The following is a 15,539-nucleotide window of genomic DNA, read 5'->3' on the forward strand; positions in this document are numbered from 1 at the left end:
ACGTATTCCTGCTCAACATTTGCTGTAACTGACGGTTTGGTTTTCGGTGCACTGTTGTGGCCGTTCGTGGGGAAAAAAAACCTTAAAGGTCCCAGAAAGTCTCACTTTGATTTCTTATTATAAAGCAGGTTTAACTTCTACAAAACACTGTGAAAGCGTCAAAAAGCTCAATCCACGGAGAAATGAACGGTCCGTATTCAGCAACTGCACCATTTGGATAAGTTTGTGATGTCATAAACTTAGGCTGATGTCATCTGTCCGGTTCCCGACCTTTGTTGTGGAAGAAAACGCAGAACGTTCATTCTGTCAGCCAATCATATGTCATCATATGTCATATTTCCAAGTCATTTTCCACAGTTTGACTCTTTGCACCTCCTTTTTCTCCTTATTCTTCTTCTGTCAATCAATGACACATAAGTGGAGAATTAGCACCACCGACTGTTTAACTTGCGGCGCTAACTTTGTTATTTCTGATATTTAACTGATCACAAAGATATCACACATGTTAATTTATTTATAGATGAAAATGATCCATCATGTTTGTTATTATTTCATCATATCTATCGTCTTTAATGCATTGGTCTTGAAATGTTTTTTTAATTGTGCTTTCTTTCCTTTTAATTTTGTCTTTAAATTGTTCTTAAATCTATTTTATTTTTCGGGTCTACAACTGTATGTCTTATTATTGACCCGTCAATCATCTCACAAGCACTTTTGAGAACTGCACCAAAAGGCATGAAAAGTGAGATATAAATTTGTTTATTATTGTTTTTCAATAAAGATTTCATGATCATGACAATCCAACTAAATTTCACAGGACCCAACGTGACATCTTGAAATTGCTTATTTTGTTTGACCAAAGCTTTGAAGTTAATTTCCAATCCAGATTGGAATGAATATTCACGTTTCAAATTCTTTGGCATGCCGTAAACACAAATCATTATCATTTTGATAATTGCTTCTATTTATGACGTAAATCATCAGATTTTCACTCAGATGTCAACCAAACGATCAAACTTAATTCATAGAAGTTTCAGAAGCGAACATTTCCAATAAACCTTCCTCAGGTATTCGCAGAAAGACGTCCCGGGTCGGATTGGTTACCGAGATGAGCCGGTCGCGCATTAAGACATCATCTCCACTTCTGCTGCTGCGAACGTACAATACGACGGCAATTTCTGTCATTCACTCTCGCTGCGATTAACCGGAGCAATCAGCGACATTACAGAACAAATTGGTTGTGATGTTAAGATGTGTTTATCTCCTGCAGCTGGACCGACACTTCCACACTGTGACAGCTACAGATCTCCACGCTGCTGCAGCGTGGGATCTGTGTGCATGTTTACACCAATTTCCTCTTGCTCCAATGCCCACTCAAACGCTCCCGATTCCTAATTTAGCCCGAGTGTTTGCTCTCCCACACACACACACACACACTCACACTCACACACACACACACACACACAGCCTACAGTGTTCACATGATGCTGGTGACGCTCCCCAACATGTGAAACCACCCCGTGATGGCTGCGGGCGGGAAAAAAAAAAAAAAAAAAAAAAAAAAAAAAAAAAAAAGAACTTCTAGTGGATTATGAGCGTGTCAAATTGGCAGAATGTTCAAGTGTAACACAGATCACCGTCACGTTTACTCATCGCTGGTCAATTATCAAGATAGATAGCTGAAACACATAATAGCCCACAACAACGCCTGGACCCTGTTTTCTGCTTAGTGCACAGAGAGAGGAAAGAAGAAGGATGGAGAGAAGGAGGAGGAAGGAAGGAGGCGCTGGTGATGTTGTGACAGGGAGAAAATGCAACTTTCAGCACAGCTAAAATCAGATAGGGTGGACGGGGGATAAAAGGAAGGAGAGCGGCAAATAAAACAAATAAATAAATAAATAAAATAGAGCCTGTGTGATTGCAGACTGCCTCTGGATGCAGGAGGAGGAGGCCCGGGTGGCAGAAATATGGAGGGAGAGGCAATACTTGTCATCCCAATGAAATCATTCTCCAAGGCTGCTGAGGAAAGCAAGAGGAGCACGGATGAGATCCTGCAGTCTCTGGATGTGTGTGTGTGTGTGTGTGTGTGTGTGTGTGTGTGTGTGTGTGTGAGAGTGTGTGAGTGCGTGTGTGTAACTGGTTTCTGTGGGAGACACGGTGCAGAAAAACAAGAGGAAAGAGAAAAAGTGCGACCAAAAAAACCCAAAACCAACGTGTTTGCTGATTATATGGCGTCTCAAAGTTAACATAAAAAAAAAAACACACAACACGAGATTCAACAAACAGTCAAGCTCACTGGTCTGAAATAATCAGCCTTACAGTACCGGGGTGGGGAGGGTGGAGGGGGGGGCGTCTGGATGAGACCGGTTTCATACAGAAAGTAAAAATTGAGCTCTGATCGTTTTTCTACGGCAGAAACACGATCGCACCAAAATACTAGAATTCAAAAGGTCTCCGTCCACGACACGGATGTATTAATAGAACTTGAACACAGCGTTACAACATGGCGGCCAATTTGCTCCACAGCTGAAGTGCATCTGCCAAAGCTGTTCTTCAGGCTTCCTCAGAGTCCAAACACTCGATTAAACGGGGCCTCCGGGTGCAGCCACATGCGACACCGACAGACCCGACTGGAACCGACTCTTTTCACTCAAAAAGAGAGAACAGAAAACACCAACACAACCATGATGCTCCATCATCTCAGTCTATCAGGCAACCGGCAGCCGTGGTGGGAAACTACAGCGAGAAGAGGAAGAGGAAGAAAAACCACCATGAAAAGTAAGATGAAGACGACAAAGATTAAGAAGAAAAAGACGACAATGAAAACGACAAATAATAACACAAAGAAGGAGACGATGAAAACTAAGATGATGAAGAAGAAGATGGGGAAAAACAACAAGGAGTAAGAAGATGACGAAGGATGAAGAAGACGAAGACAAAAGGAAGACAAAGAAGATAAAAGCATAAAAAAATAAGTCATAAAGACCAAAAAACAATGTTTTGTAAAATCATCAAAGTTGATATTAAAGTGTGAAGACATGAAGATATATTTCACGGCTGCTTTTAACGTGACGTATCGTAGCGACCATCCGTCGGCCCTGATAGGAGCTGCACCAACACAGGTAGTCTGAAAGAGGAGGAGCACCTGATGATGACGCAGGTGAGCCGACCAATAGGGACGAAGCCGTGTGCTCCGTCGGCAGGTGAGCTTCAAGTGCAGCATCTTAGTGAATATTCTCCTCAAGGGGGAAACTCATCAATCAACCTCCTTCTAAACAATAAAACGTCACTTTTTCACCTCATAATATTTGCGTTTTGTGTGATAGTACTCATGACTAAATCCACAGTTCAAAAAAAGATATATTTACTAGCGAATTAATTGCACGGAAAAGACATGAAATAAGATCTAACGGGGAGTTTCACGGTTTGTTTTAAGGAACGGAAGTCAGATAAAATCTCATAATCGGCAGGTGAACATGAGAGATTATTCAAATAATCAACAATCTGAGTCTCAGGTCTCTTTACTCCTTCAAACCAAAGCAGAAGAAAAAGGGTGAGATGAGATGATGTCATTAAAAAAGAGTCAAAGCAAAGAAAACAACGAGGAGTTTCGTTTCAATTGTGGACATTTCAAGCAAAAATACTATTCGATAAGCGCCATGAACGATTCGACTATCAATCGACACAAATCGAGAGAAACGGAGACTCACTTGCACCGTAAACTTGGACCCAACAAACACCATGCAACTTCTAAAACTGCTGAAATGAGACGTTTTTTTAGTTTTGTGTTTTTAGTTTCACTTTGCCCTGCACGTCCAACATCAAACTCACTTCATCTGGTCATTGATTATTGGTCAGTGGATGCTTCGTCTGCTCGGTGCTTCACTCTACTGATTGTGCGTAGCCGTGTTAGACTGATGATCTGCTAGCTCTGCCTGCACCTCGTCTTCTTTTATTTTGAAGGAGTTCCACTCAGAACTTTTTGTACATTTCGTACACTTCGGAGGCTTCTTCTTCTACTCGTGTTGTTTAATGGCGGCTGGCAGACAAGCTTTTGGGTGCATTACTGCCACCTTCTGACAGGAGTAACGTATTACAACTAGGTCAGCTCAAATTATCACAATCAGGGGATTATGTAATAACCGCTAAAGGCCTGTTTAAATTCATCTTTAACGTTATCTTATTCTCCCCGACATCTGTTCTCTTTACATGTAGTCTGAAAAAAGAAAAATATACCGAGAGCTCCAGTAACTGTATTGTTTCTGGGTCACACATCTCGACTCAATGTCACGTCTTAAATCTACTAGTATGCGATTTAAGTTACGAACTGGACTCCGTATCGCTGCTATACAATCCTGTAATTGAAGCAAATGAGACCTGATGTCCGTCGTGGTGTCGAAGCTGCTCTGCAAAACACATCCGGCACCAACAATTCATAGTGAACGTACGAAACAACTTGTGCTGCTGTGACTGCAGCCCAAACCAATCGTACACAGATAAACCTGCTGCCAACAACAAACACACGGACAGGGATCTTCTTTGACTCAGACCTTTTCTCTACCTGAGACTGTGTGTGTGTGTGTGTGTGTGTGTGTGTGTGTGTGTGTGTGTGTGTGTGTGTGTGTGTTGGGAGCAGTGCCCTGATGTATGACAGTAATGCCATCTGATAGGCTGCTCTCTACCAGAGATGTCACTGAAACAAGCTTATCGCGGACAAAACGTTACAGCTGTTGAGAAAAGACAAATATAAAAAACTGGAGATGAATATCTGAGTCTTTCAGGGACCGTTGTCATATTAAGCGTCTGAATTTCATACTGTACTCGAAGTGCCAGAGTGTGCGACAGCGTCGGGGGGGGAAGAGACCTTCAGGTAACCTCCTCATCACACATTTTCTCACACACACACACACACACACACACACACACACACACACACACACACACATTGCAAAAATCCCCATGAATTCTCAAAAGCATCTTAAAGCCGCAACAAAGGGCTTTTTTTTTTAAGGCGTGCCTTCTACACGCTTTTATGTAGCTCGACAGAAACAGTCACCCAGAGATTTTCTCCGAAAAAAGACTGAACAAGGTTAAAGGAAAGTGATGGAAAGATGAAAAAAAAAAAAAAAAAAAGACTGCTCTCAGATTCACCCCCGTCCTCCGAGGGAGATGCGAGACCTCGACAAGCCGCCCGGCTGCTCTGTCCAATGAGCGTGGGTGTAGGGGGTGGGGGTGGGGGGTGTTTCAAACTTCAGCAAATATACACAACCGATGGGACTGTGGACCTGCTTCAAAGGAACCTTTTAAGTCCAACGGTGGATTCTTGTCTCGAGCGACACGAGAGATGCGCACGTTTTCTGCGAGCTTTAATGAAATAATTACCGATATCTTGCGAGAAGGTAAATGTTAATAGACTCTTTTTCACACGGCGGACATTTTGACCTTGTAAAGCAGTAAGAGCACAGGTGGAGTTAATAACGTTAACGACGGCTCCATTACTCTCAGCGCAGGAACAGCAGCCGTCCTTTAATGTTATTAGTTACACCTGAACTATTTAAGCCCAAATCTCTGCTGTGAGAAAAAAAGACATGGTCTGTCGGTTGGTGAAACGAAACAAGGTCCCCGGTGGGAGTTAAAGAGGCATTTCACCAATTTTTCATGTCAAAGTCAATTTGCGAGTCACAGTCAGCGCTAATCGGCAAATGAAAGCAGTGGCGGTTTCTACCGTGACCCGGCGGGAGCTCTGGAAAGTACGAGATGGTACGAAGCCCGTCTGGCTGATTGGGAGGGAAACACTGCGTCCACGCAACACCCAGCTGTCCTGCAGAAGATGCAGCCCAATGCGACTGTACGGCTCAGTCAAATGCATGGAAGCAATGCTTCCTCAGTAGAGGTGGGAGTATTCATAAGGCCTCACGATGCGATTACAACCCACCATGGCCCCTAAACGCCTCACATGCAGACTAGCAGATGCTCCACTCTACGACGGCCTCCTAAAGGCTTCAAATGCACACTAGTGGAAGACAATATCATTTACAGACGCTCCCTAAACGTCTCGTATGTAGTCACTCAGATCCTACACAACTTAAAGATGTTGAATTAACACGTAACATGCAGTCTTTTGGTAGACGCTATAATTTACAGATGTTCTGTAAAACGCCGTAGATGCAGACTATTGGTGGACACCGAGAAGCTCTCGTCTCCACTCTGTTCCTCCAGCAGGCCAGTATGTGTCCAAAAATCAAGCTTGAACTGAGTGAAATAAAGTGTTCTAATGTGAGATTTGTCCGTTGAAACGGTGATTTTATCTACCAGGACACATCTTAATCCTCCGTGTCAGTCCATGTCTGTGGAAACGTGGAGCTGTAACTTTGTGTGATTATGTTCCGTCACTGCGTCGATGCCGAATCCTCCGAGTTCACGTTCTGGTGCATCTTAGAATTTGAAAGATTTTCACACCTTTATTCCTTACAGCTTATTTTGTAATATGAATTCTGTATTTCTACCGAAAACCTAAAATAATTGCACTGTGACTCTCCCGGCCAGCAGAAATCCCTCCACATAATATTATCCACCGCTGTGCAGTGCTTTGCCATCTAATAAGCCTTCAGACTCACAGAAGTGTGACTTAGAACTGGACTTCCAGCGCTCAGCGACCAGCGCAGTGCCCTGAATTTCTTTTTTAAACACAGCTCCCCCATTGAGGGCGGAAAGAGATCCCAAATAAGCAGAAATACCTCAAGAATAAATCACAGCTGCATTTTAACATGTGCCGTTGCAGTTGCTGTTCATTTGTCTGGTTTTCTTTTGGTTTGTCTTGAAAATGCTGTGAATAACATAACAAAGGTCCAAGACCTATTTCCACTGTGGTTTTCCTCTCTCATATCGTACTACTATTAAATCCATAAAAGAAATAAGGCTTTAGTTCCCCCAAAATCCTACAAAAGAATAGTCTGAGATACTGAGGGGCTTAAACATTAAGTACCACAATGAGATGCAGCTGCATGGCTCGAGCTGTTTGCCAGTGTGAGCTCCTGGATTCAAATCTAATCCTCGGTCTACAGAATGACATCGCGAGCATTTACTTTGGCCCGTGATGTCAGAATTCACCTCTTTTTCTCGTTCTCTTGTTTGCTGAGCCTTTCTGCACAATAACTCAGAAAAAATGTAAAGCACCAAAGGAGTAGAAGTCCTCCTCCAACATGGTGCAGCACACACTCATCCACACACTGAAACATGGAGGACCACGAGCGCTGCAGCTCCTCTGCTGTGAACAGTAATGTCCCTGCAGGGATCCACAATGAAGCCACTGGACAATTATAACCAACCCGTGTGTGTCGATGCGTCAGCTGATTATTTAAAAAAAATAAATAAAGTTAAACCTTGAAAGATAATAAATAATCAATTGCGGAAACGGTGATAGATTGCATTGTTTATTGTCCAATCCAATCACTAAACGCAAAGGATGAGAACACGTCTCCGCCCACGTTATCAGACCTCGAGGTCATTATCAGCACTTTGTGTCCAGAAACCGTCAATCGGAGAAGAAAAGAAAAAACACGGGAACTTCTGCAGCTCAGAAAAATGTGACGCCGTGTTTTGCAATTAAGCTGATTTATAACAGAAAAAGCGAAGCGGTGTCTCTTCTTCCTGTTTTATTTCTGACCATTTTTCTTCCAAGCACGCAGCTTTCTGGAGGCGGAAGACAACAGCGCTGATGACACCGACTCCCACAGGAAACATAAAAGGCAGACTTTTTAATCGGATTCTCCTATTTTTCAGTGTCAGATTGTTTGTTGTTTTGTTTGTTTTTTCAAAATGTGCCCTTTTCATCTGCAGGCCTATCCCGTATCGTTTGTCTTTGTACACAGAAGGATTTGACAGCTGCTTTTTAAAAAGGAAAAGAAATCTTGTGGAACAGAGCTCCATTGGGGATGCTGTAAAAACGGTCATTAGCATTCAATAACAAACATTGTCCCATAAAAAATTACCCTCTATTCTACTTTATTAAATCCTCCCAAAGGGCTGGTGATCACGATCGACGATACTTTCTCCAATACCAATTTTATAAAATCTATTTTTGAAAATTACAATACACATTTTCCAATACAGGTTTTCTTGCGGTTTAGAGGGGGAGAGCGTGACCCTGGTCATTTTGTGCAGCTATCATTTACAGATAACACCTAAATGCCTCACACAGACCATCGGTCGACACTCCAATTTACCCAGTTCCCTTAACACCTCGCATGCTAACCGGTAGATACGAGCTTGCCAGCTGCACACAAACAAGCCTCCAGTCACTGCACCGACTGTTAAGAGTGAAATAAGTCCTTTTAATTTAAGATTTACATTCAACGATATCGTAAAATGTTCAAGAGCAGTTGGAACCAACCAGGTGGGTTTTCTTTGACATTGGCGCGGTTGTGCACCGTTGAATTCGTCCCCCAGAGTCAGACTGTCAACACCGAGTTCCGCTGGGACCTTCTGGGACGTCTGAGGGGGAAACATTCGCTCCGAACCGCCTGAACTGTGCCTAGGTATCGAACCAAACACCAAGAGATTTTTTCAATATTAGATAGTAGTAAGGATCATTCCTACGTAGGCCTATCCTCTCACATCTCTGTGTCAAGTTTAAGGTACAACATGACGGCTCTTAATAGGAAAAACAAGACATTAGTAAAGTATGTCGTCGTACCCGTCGGCGGGCAGAGAAGAGCTCGCAGGGGATAAAAGTCAGATGCACTCTGAGACCAAACCAGGTCACACAGGTACACATTTTAAAGTGCCTGGAAAGATGCACTGAGAGTGGCCGAGAAATAGTGAGGTGGGATTCAACATCCGTTTTTAAACCAGACGCAGCTCGCACAAAAAACACAAAAACACGAGTGCATCCTTTATTCTGAACACAGTGTAGTACAAGTGTGATTCCTCTCCTGGTCATGACATCCCACTCAAACAGGGTAAACCTCGCAGACGAGGTTTGCAAAAGCTTTTCTAAGCTGTAGTCAGTTCTACAGGCTTCAATGAATAAATTGCAGTCTGCCAAGATTATCCTGGGTCAGCTGTACGGAGCCGGGAGGCCCAAATGAACTGAGATTTATTGTTAATAACGTTCTGCTTTGATGTGTCATAAATGTTTCATTGCTGCATGTGAAAGAGCAGACCAAGATGGTCAAGTTGTAGACGTCTGCTGGATAAAGATCCTGTCTTCCTCCGTTTGTGCACGTCTTCATCCCACAGCTCTCAACTTCAGGTGGAAACTACAAAGTGTCCGACTCGAAATATAACTACGTCTGTATAACTGACAAGTTCAGAGACGGTTCCTGATGCATGCAAAGAGAGCAGGGCAGCGCTGTAGCTTTCATGAGTACGTATTCCACGTTATGTCGCTTAATCAACATCATCACTGAGTTCCTCACGTTGTTGTGACCGCTGGTACATGAACATTTGTGATTTCTTCCACGGACCTGAAACTGAAGCAGAGAAACATCCGATTTTGGATCAAATTTGTAGGGAACAGAAAGAAGTCGTAGAGAGCCCAAATCTGGTGAGTAGGGGTAGTTGAGTGTTCCTGAGCCCATGCAGTGATTTCCGCAACAGAATCGTGGCTGTTTTTAAAGAATCATGTTGCCATGGCGCCACAGTTCAGGTGGTTCGCAGCGAATGTTTTCCCCTCAGACGCCTCAAAAGGTCCCAGTGGAACTCGGTATTGACAATCTAACTCTGGGGGACGAATTTAACGGTGACACAAAGAAAACCCAGCTGGTGTCTCCTGACCTGACGCGCCTTCTTCGGTCTTGGACGGTGTCGCCCGGCTTGTCGCTTCATCGCCGGAGACTTTCTGAAGCGCTTCAAGGGTCTCTGTTGACCATTTACAGAGTTTGACCCTAAAATCAGACGTTTCTCTGCTCCAGTTTCAGGTTCGCCGTGACATCACAAATGTCACAAAAACATGTGGACCTCAGGCGCTGATGTTGATCAAGACACGATGCTTGGAATACTTCCTCATGCAGGTTGTCGCTTCCTCTCTTGTTCTACGAGCAGAGTTACTGCAGCTCGACTGTGTCCTTGAAGAGGAAACCGAGTCCCTGCCAGCTCCACAGGTTTTGCTCTCAGCCTGCACACCACTCAAAAAACAACCGTCACAGGAACTCCCTTCAAACAGGAGAATCTATTGCTCATAAAAACGGGGCGAGACACAAGCAGAGTCCCGACGACGCATCGAGTAGGTCTTTGAGAAAGTCAGGAAACAAACTAAAAGACACTTGATTGTGGAGTTTGTTGTTGTTATTGGACAACGCAGTGTTGAAGGAGAATATAGATGCAGCGTCAGTCTAAAAGTCTCGGTGTAATTACGGTCCAAAAAACGCACTTACTGGGTCATTTCCTGTTTGTGTAAAATGGCAAAGTATTGATTTGTTTCATTTTGAAACAGTTTAAAAGAAGATTTTCCAACTGAAGAAGTAGGAAACTGTAATTACAAATTACTGTGGAAATAAAATCCCAGAGACACAATGATGACTGGAGCCCACGACAGTCATAGAAATTATATGTGGGATGTTTCATTTTTATGTGATATTGTGTCTATTGTGTAAATGTAGAGCTGCAGGGATTAGTCGATTCATTGAGAAGTACCTTGACAGAAAATTAATCACCAATTATTTTGATGATCAGGTAATTGTTTGTCTTTTTTTTTTTACCTAAATAATAAAGTTTTGAAGAACTAAATGTCATAGAAGAGTCCATTTTTTGGGGCTTTTATTATCAAGCAAGCCAAATGAGAGAATTTGTACAGAACTATTAACTGTGTATTAATTGTAATGTTTCAATAAAACTAGACCTCACAAGTTTTGCGTTAATCTACAAAAAAATTTAAATATCTGTCATTATTTCCAGACAGTTTATTGATGATTCATTAATTGTAAAGAAGTAAAAATAAATACATAAATAATCGATAATGACGGTAATACATAGCTGCAGTTAAAGAAAAAGTCAATCCCACAATAAAGATGAGGTGGAAACTCTTTAAGTACCTTCATAGAGATTTAACTTTTTAAATTATGAAAATCATTTCCAGACATCCTCTCTAAACGATAAAGCCTTTGGCGTCCAAAAAAAAAGCTGCAGTCTCTTCGCTTCAGACCAAATTTCTGGAAAATGTTGTTTTTGACTTGTAGAATAAGTTGAAGGAGGAAACATGAAGGAGGAAACAGCAGCCGAGTCTCTGAATGTCGGCGTGCACGGCGGCTCTCGGGAGAAACAGACATCCACCGAGTCAATATTACAGTCGGCTCACCTTCACCTGGTGGCTCCGTGGCAACCGCATCAATCAGCCCTGTGATGTCGGCCCCCTCGGCTCTGCAGCTCCACCCCCCCTCTCTCTGCCCTTCATCTCCTCCTCCTCCTCCCTTTCTCTGTCTGTCTCCCTTCTCCTTCCAGATGTCAACAAGTTTGATCAGGCTGACGTGGGAAAACTGCTGTTTGGCTGCTGCTCCTCAGCTCTCTGACACATTCCTCCATCCCGTCTCCTTTCCTTCTCTTTTGCTCCCCAGTCACTTCTGATTCCAGCACGCTTGATCTGCAGCAGCAGCAGCACCACCTCCACCACCTCCACCCGCCCCTCTCCAACCCTCCTGGGGAGCCAAGGGAGGAGAGGGGAGGAGAGGGGAGGCTCTGCCGTGTCGCCGAGGTGACATGACTCACACAAGTCACGCAGCACAAAGAGATAAGTTTGAGATGTTCAAGGGCGACTCTCTAGTCGCTGTTTCAAAACCTGCTCACTTCTGATTTAATCCTCTCAGCGATTTCCGAGTGAAGAGCACGCCGTATGTGACAGGCATCGTATCGAAACCGCTCTGAGTTTTAAGATAGGGTTTGAAAAAAAACTAAAAACTTCCAACGTGCCTCGAGAGACTGGAGTCGTTTCTGTCTCCGGCACAGATTTGCGCAGAGTGAAAGCGAAGAGAAGAAGAGAGGAGGGTATCGTGTAAATCAATACCGATTAAAGATAGCAAAGACCTCCATTTTGCACTCTGCCAGCCTGCAGTCAGCAGCAGCGCCGGCAGCTTGTGCCTCTCATGCATTATCATTAAATTCAAATCAGAGATAAGTGTCTTCTCTCCCAGAGATCATCCCGGTCATCTCGGAAAAACACTGAAGGTCATTTTAACGGCACTCGGCACCGTCGCCAAACAACCTCCGAACCACCTGGACGGAAAAATCTTCCATCTGACGCACATCGAAAATAATTTACGACTCATTTCTCAAGCTGTGATGAAGACGGTTGCCAGAAATGAACAAACGGCAGAAGGAAAATATTGTGTATGTTCGTCACTGTATGCTACAGCGGGTGCAACTCGGAAAACGGGTTAAAAGTCTTTCATCATTTGGTCTTTGAGGAGTCTGAAAATATCTTTATAAACAGTGTGAAGTGTTGTTTTGAATATTCTTCATGATAATTGTTCTCTTTCGTCTTGGCAATAACAAACAAAAGGTTTTCCAGACGAGTCGAAAAACTAATTTACATGCTTGTTGATTATGTATATTTTTCTTTTTGTTGACCTAAACCAACAAAGGATGAGTCCTACAAACGTGTATAGTCTGTGATTGTTCTGTTCGGCTGTATTGTTGGTTGGATTAGAAACACGTCGCTGAGCCGCACCGCAACACGGCGACAGGCTTCTTCATTATGGGAAAAAACAACAACTTTAGAAACAGACGACACCGTTGTAAACAATCTCCAGTTTCTGTTTGGCGAGTCGGGTACATTCATTGCTGGTTTTTGCGGGATTTGTTTACAAAGAAAAATAATAATAAGTTTGCCTTTGACCACTTAAGATGCTCTGAAATTTGTTTTTGTACCATAAGCGCAACGTATCTGCATCATTTTCTTTTTACGTCAACAAAAACAGTCTATTTTCAGTCAGAAAGTAACGTAAATGATAGCGGCTACGTTAGCCGTCTTTAGTCACGATGTAAATGGTAGAATTGGCATTTCAAAGAAAACCACTATTCAACACTCACTAGCAACGTGTTCTTCTTCACTTCCTTGTGTTGTTTCACGGCGGCTACAAATCAGCTTTTAGGTGCGTTACTGCCACCTTCTGGTACTACTACCAGTCGCCAGTAAAAACAAGGTAAATACGTTTTTACTTATTTATATCATAATGATTATTAAAAAATCTTGACTAGTAGTAGGATGGGCATTTCAAACTAAAATATTATTTAAAAGTAGCTCCGAACCCTTCGACTATTATTTGATTTTTAACGTGGAGTTCAAAACTGAACTTTCTGACGGTTGTAGTCGTGTTTTCACATTTCTTCTGTTCGCGTTGTGACATCTCGGTGTATTAGTGTGTTCACACCAAACGCAAAGCCAATTATTTCCGAATTTGGTCCGAACAAAAAACTCGTGACACTGTCCTACCTGCCAGTCTGATAGCAACGTGTTCTTCGGCTGGCTAACAGCTTTTAGGTGAATTAGCGCCACCTTCTGACGGGAGTACCGCATTACAACCAGGCGCCGGTAAAAACAGGGTAAGAAAGGAAGGACAATTTTTTATAAATAATTTAACGACTTTGAATATTGGAAAATCAGGACCGATCCCTCGTAAATAGGTCAACTGATGAAGGGTTTCTCTCAGGATCACTGTGCAGTAGGTGATGCAAACACTGTGTTAAATGCAAATTTCTTCGCCTCCACAGTAAAACAAGGCAGAAAAACGCTGCTTTATATGCACCTCGCAGAATTTACAGATGTGTCACGGCTCCAGATGGCCGGCTGGCTTCCAGGGAATCTAACCATAAAATCTACGAGGACAGTAAAAGTTTAATTATTGGCCATATAGCTGAGACCTCGTCAGGCATTTAGCTCTCAAGACTTTTGTCCCCCCCCCCCCCCCTCCCCCACCACCACCACCACCACCACCACCACCGCTCCCAGGATAAAGCTGACTTGAATGTGTTTACTAAGCACCTTTTGTTTTTGGTCCTTCCAGCTGCCTGTCGATAACACTGCCTGCACATTTAGAAAACCACAGCATTAACATCCCGCAAACTAGCAGCACTGTGTCTGCAGTCTCTCGTCCTCTCCGACCAACTGCAGCAGCACTCTGGAAATCCATCAATAGTCCTCTTTCACGCTGCCCCAGATGCCAGCCGGCGAGAGCCAGAACATCAACCGTCTCCCCGGGCAGTAAACAAGCGCCGCTGCCAGACGCAACCGACACCGGCAGAGACACACAACTCGGACCCCGTCGGGATCTGAGCTCGGGCCGCATTTCAAATGGACCGCAAGCACTTCAAAACTCGTTATACAGTTCATTTACAAAGCTTTGCACTGAAATATTTAAAAAAAAAAAAAAAAACAACACAGAAACAAAGATGCTCCAGCACTGGAAAAAAAAAAAAAAAAAAAAAAAAAAAAAAGTGCTGCACTGTAACTCAGACAGGAAGTCACAATGATATTTTCAAGCAGGCAAAGAAGAAGATTTGTGAGAAAACACAAAAGACAGCAACACAGTGAAGAAGAGCAGGAGGGATGAGAGGGGGAGGAAGGGGGTAGGGGGAGGGGAAGGGGGAGGTAAACAGCGGTAGTTTCTCAGCACCCCCATCGCGTCAAAAAAAGGCACTCAAGTTAGAAAAATACCTGCAACTACAGAATGGACGGAGAGAGAGAGGACATGCCTGGGAAGGAGGAATTGCCCATTCTCCTCCTCGATGCACCTGTTTCCTGCTCCTCTACCGCGCCGACACTTTCCCTCCTAACGTCCGTACTCCTCTCGCCTCGTCTGTCTTCCCCATTCACTCTTCTTCTTTTCTTCTTCTTCTTCTTCTGCTGCTGTTGCTGTTGTTGTTGTTGTTGTTGTTGTTGTTTTCTTCTCGCTTTTCCAGTTGTTTTTTTTGTTATCCGTTGCTTCTCGGAGCGTCCATGTCTCGGGGTTTTCCGGCCGAACTGTGTCAGCGTGTGTGTGTGTGTGTGTGTGTGTGTGTGTGTGATGGGGGATGCTCCGGTGTGTGTGTGTGTGTGTGTGTGTGTGTGTGTGTGTGTGTGTGTGATGGGGGATGCTCCGGTGTGTGTGTGTGTGTGTGTGTGTGTGTGTGTGTGTGTGATGGGGGATGCTCCGGTGTGTGTGTGTGTGTGTGTGTGTGTGACGGGTATGAGAGCACGCCGGAGTGCAGAGGCGCTCTAACCGTGTATTAGCGCGGCCACTGAATAAACTCATCTTTTATGGATGCACAGCCCCAACCCCCCCCTCCCCCCTCCCCCCCCCCCCCCCCACCCCCACCCCCCGCTCAGCTCCTCTTAAAGGGGCTGCGTCCCGCTCCCACACCGCCTTTGATCTCGTCATTACACGCACCGGATTTGAATCATGTGCTCACATGTCTGTGGGAACATACATGCTGCAGCGTGTGTGCTTCAGTAATTCAATAACACCGTGAGGGCTTAACACTCGTGTCTGAGGGCAGGAAGCGACTGATCGAAGGATGGAAATATATATATTTATTTATATATATATATATAGAGCCGGGAATGCAGA

General features: G+C 43.8%; 1 protein-coding gene across 1 annotated transcript in view; it reads right to left on the bottom strand.

The window, feature by feature from the left end:
• srcin1b (SRC kinase signaling inhibitor 1b) overlaps window positions 1-15,192 on the bottom strand; it is a 78,725-nt gene extending 63,533 nt beyond the window's left edge. The window contains 1 exon segment of the mRNA XM_069160001.1: window positions 14,686-15,192. Coding sequence (XP_069016102.1) covers window positions 14,686-14,707 — 22 coding nt within the window. The 5' untranslated portion in view covers window positions 14,708-15,192.
• Between the last annotated feature and the right edge of the window lie 347 nt (window positions 15,193-15,539).

Source organism: Embiotoca jacksoni, unplaced genomic scaffold (assembly GCF_022577435.1).
Source record: "Embiotoca jacksoni isolate LCO1_2020_lvr unplaced genomic scaffold, fEmbJac1.0.p SCAF_26, whole genome shotgun sequence".
In the NCBI taxonomy this organism is placed as follows: Eukaryota; Metazoa; Chordata; class Actinopteri; family Embiotocidae; genus Embiotoca; species Embiotoca jacksoni.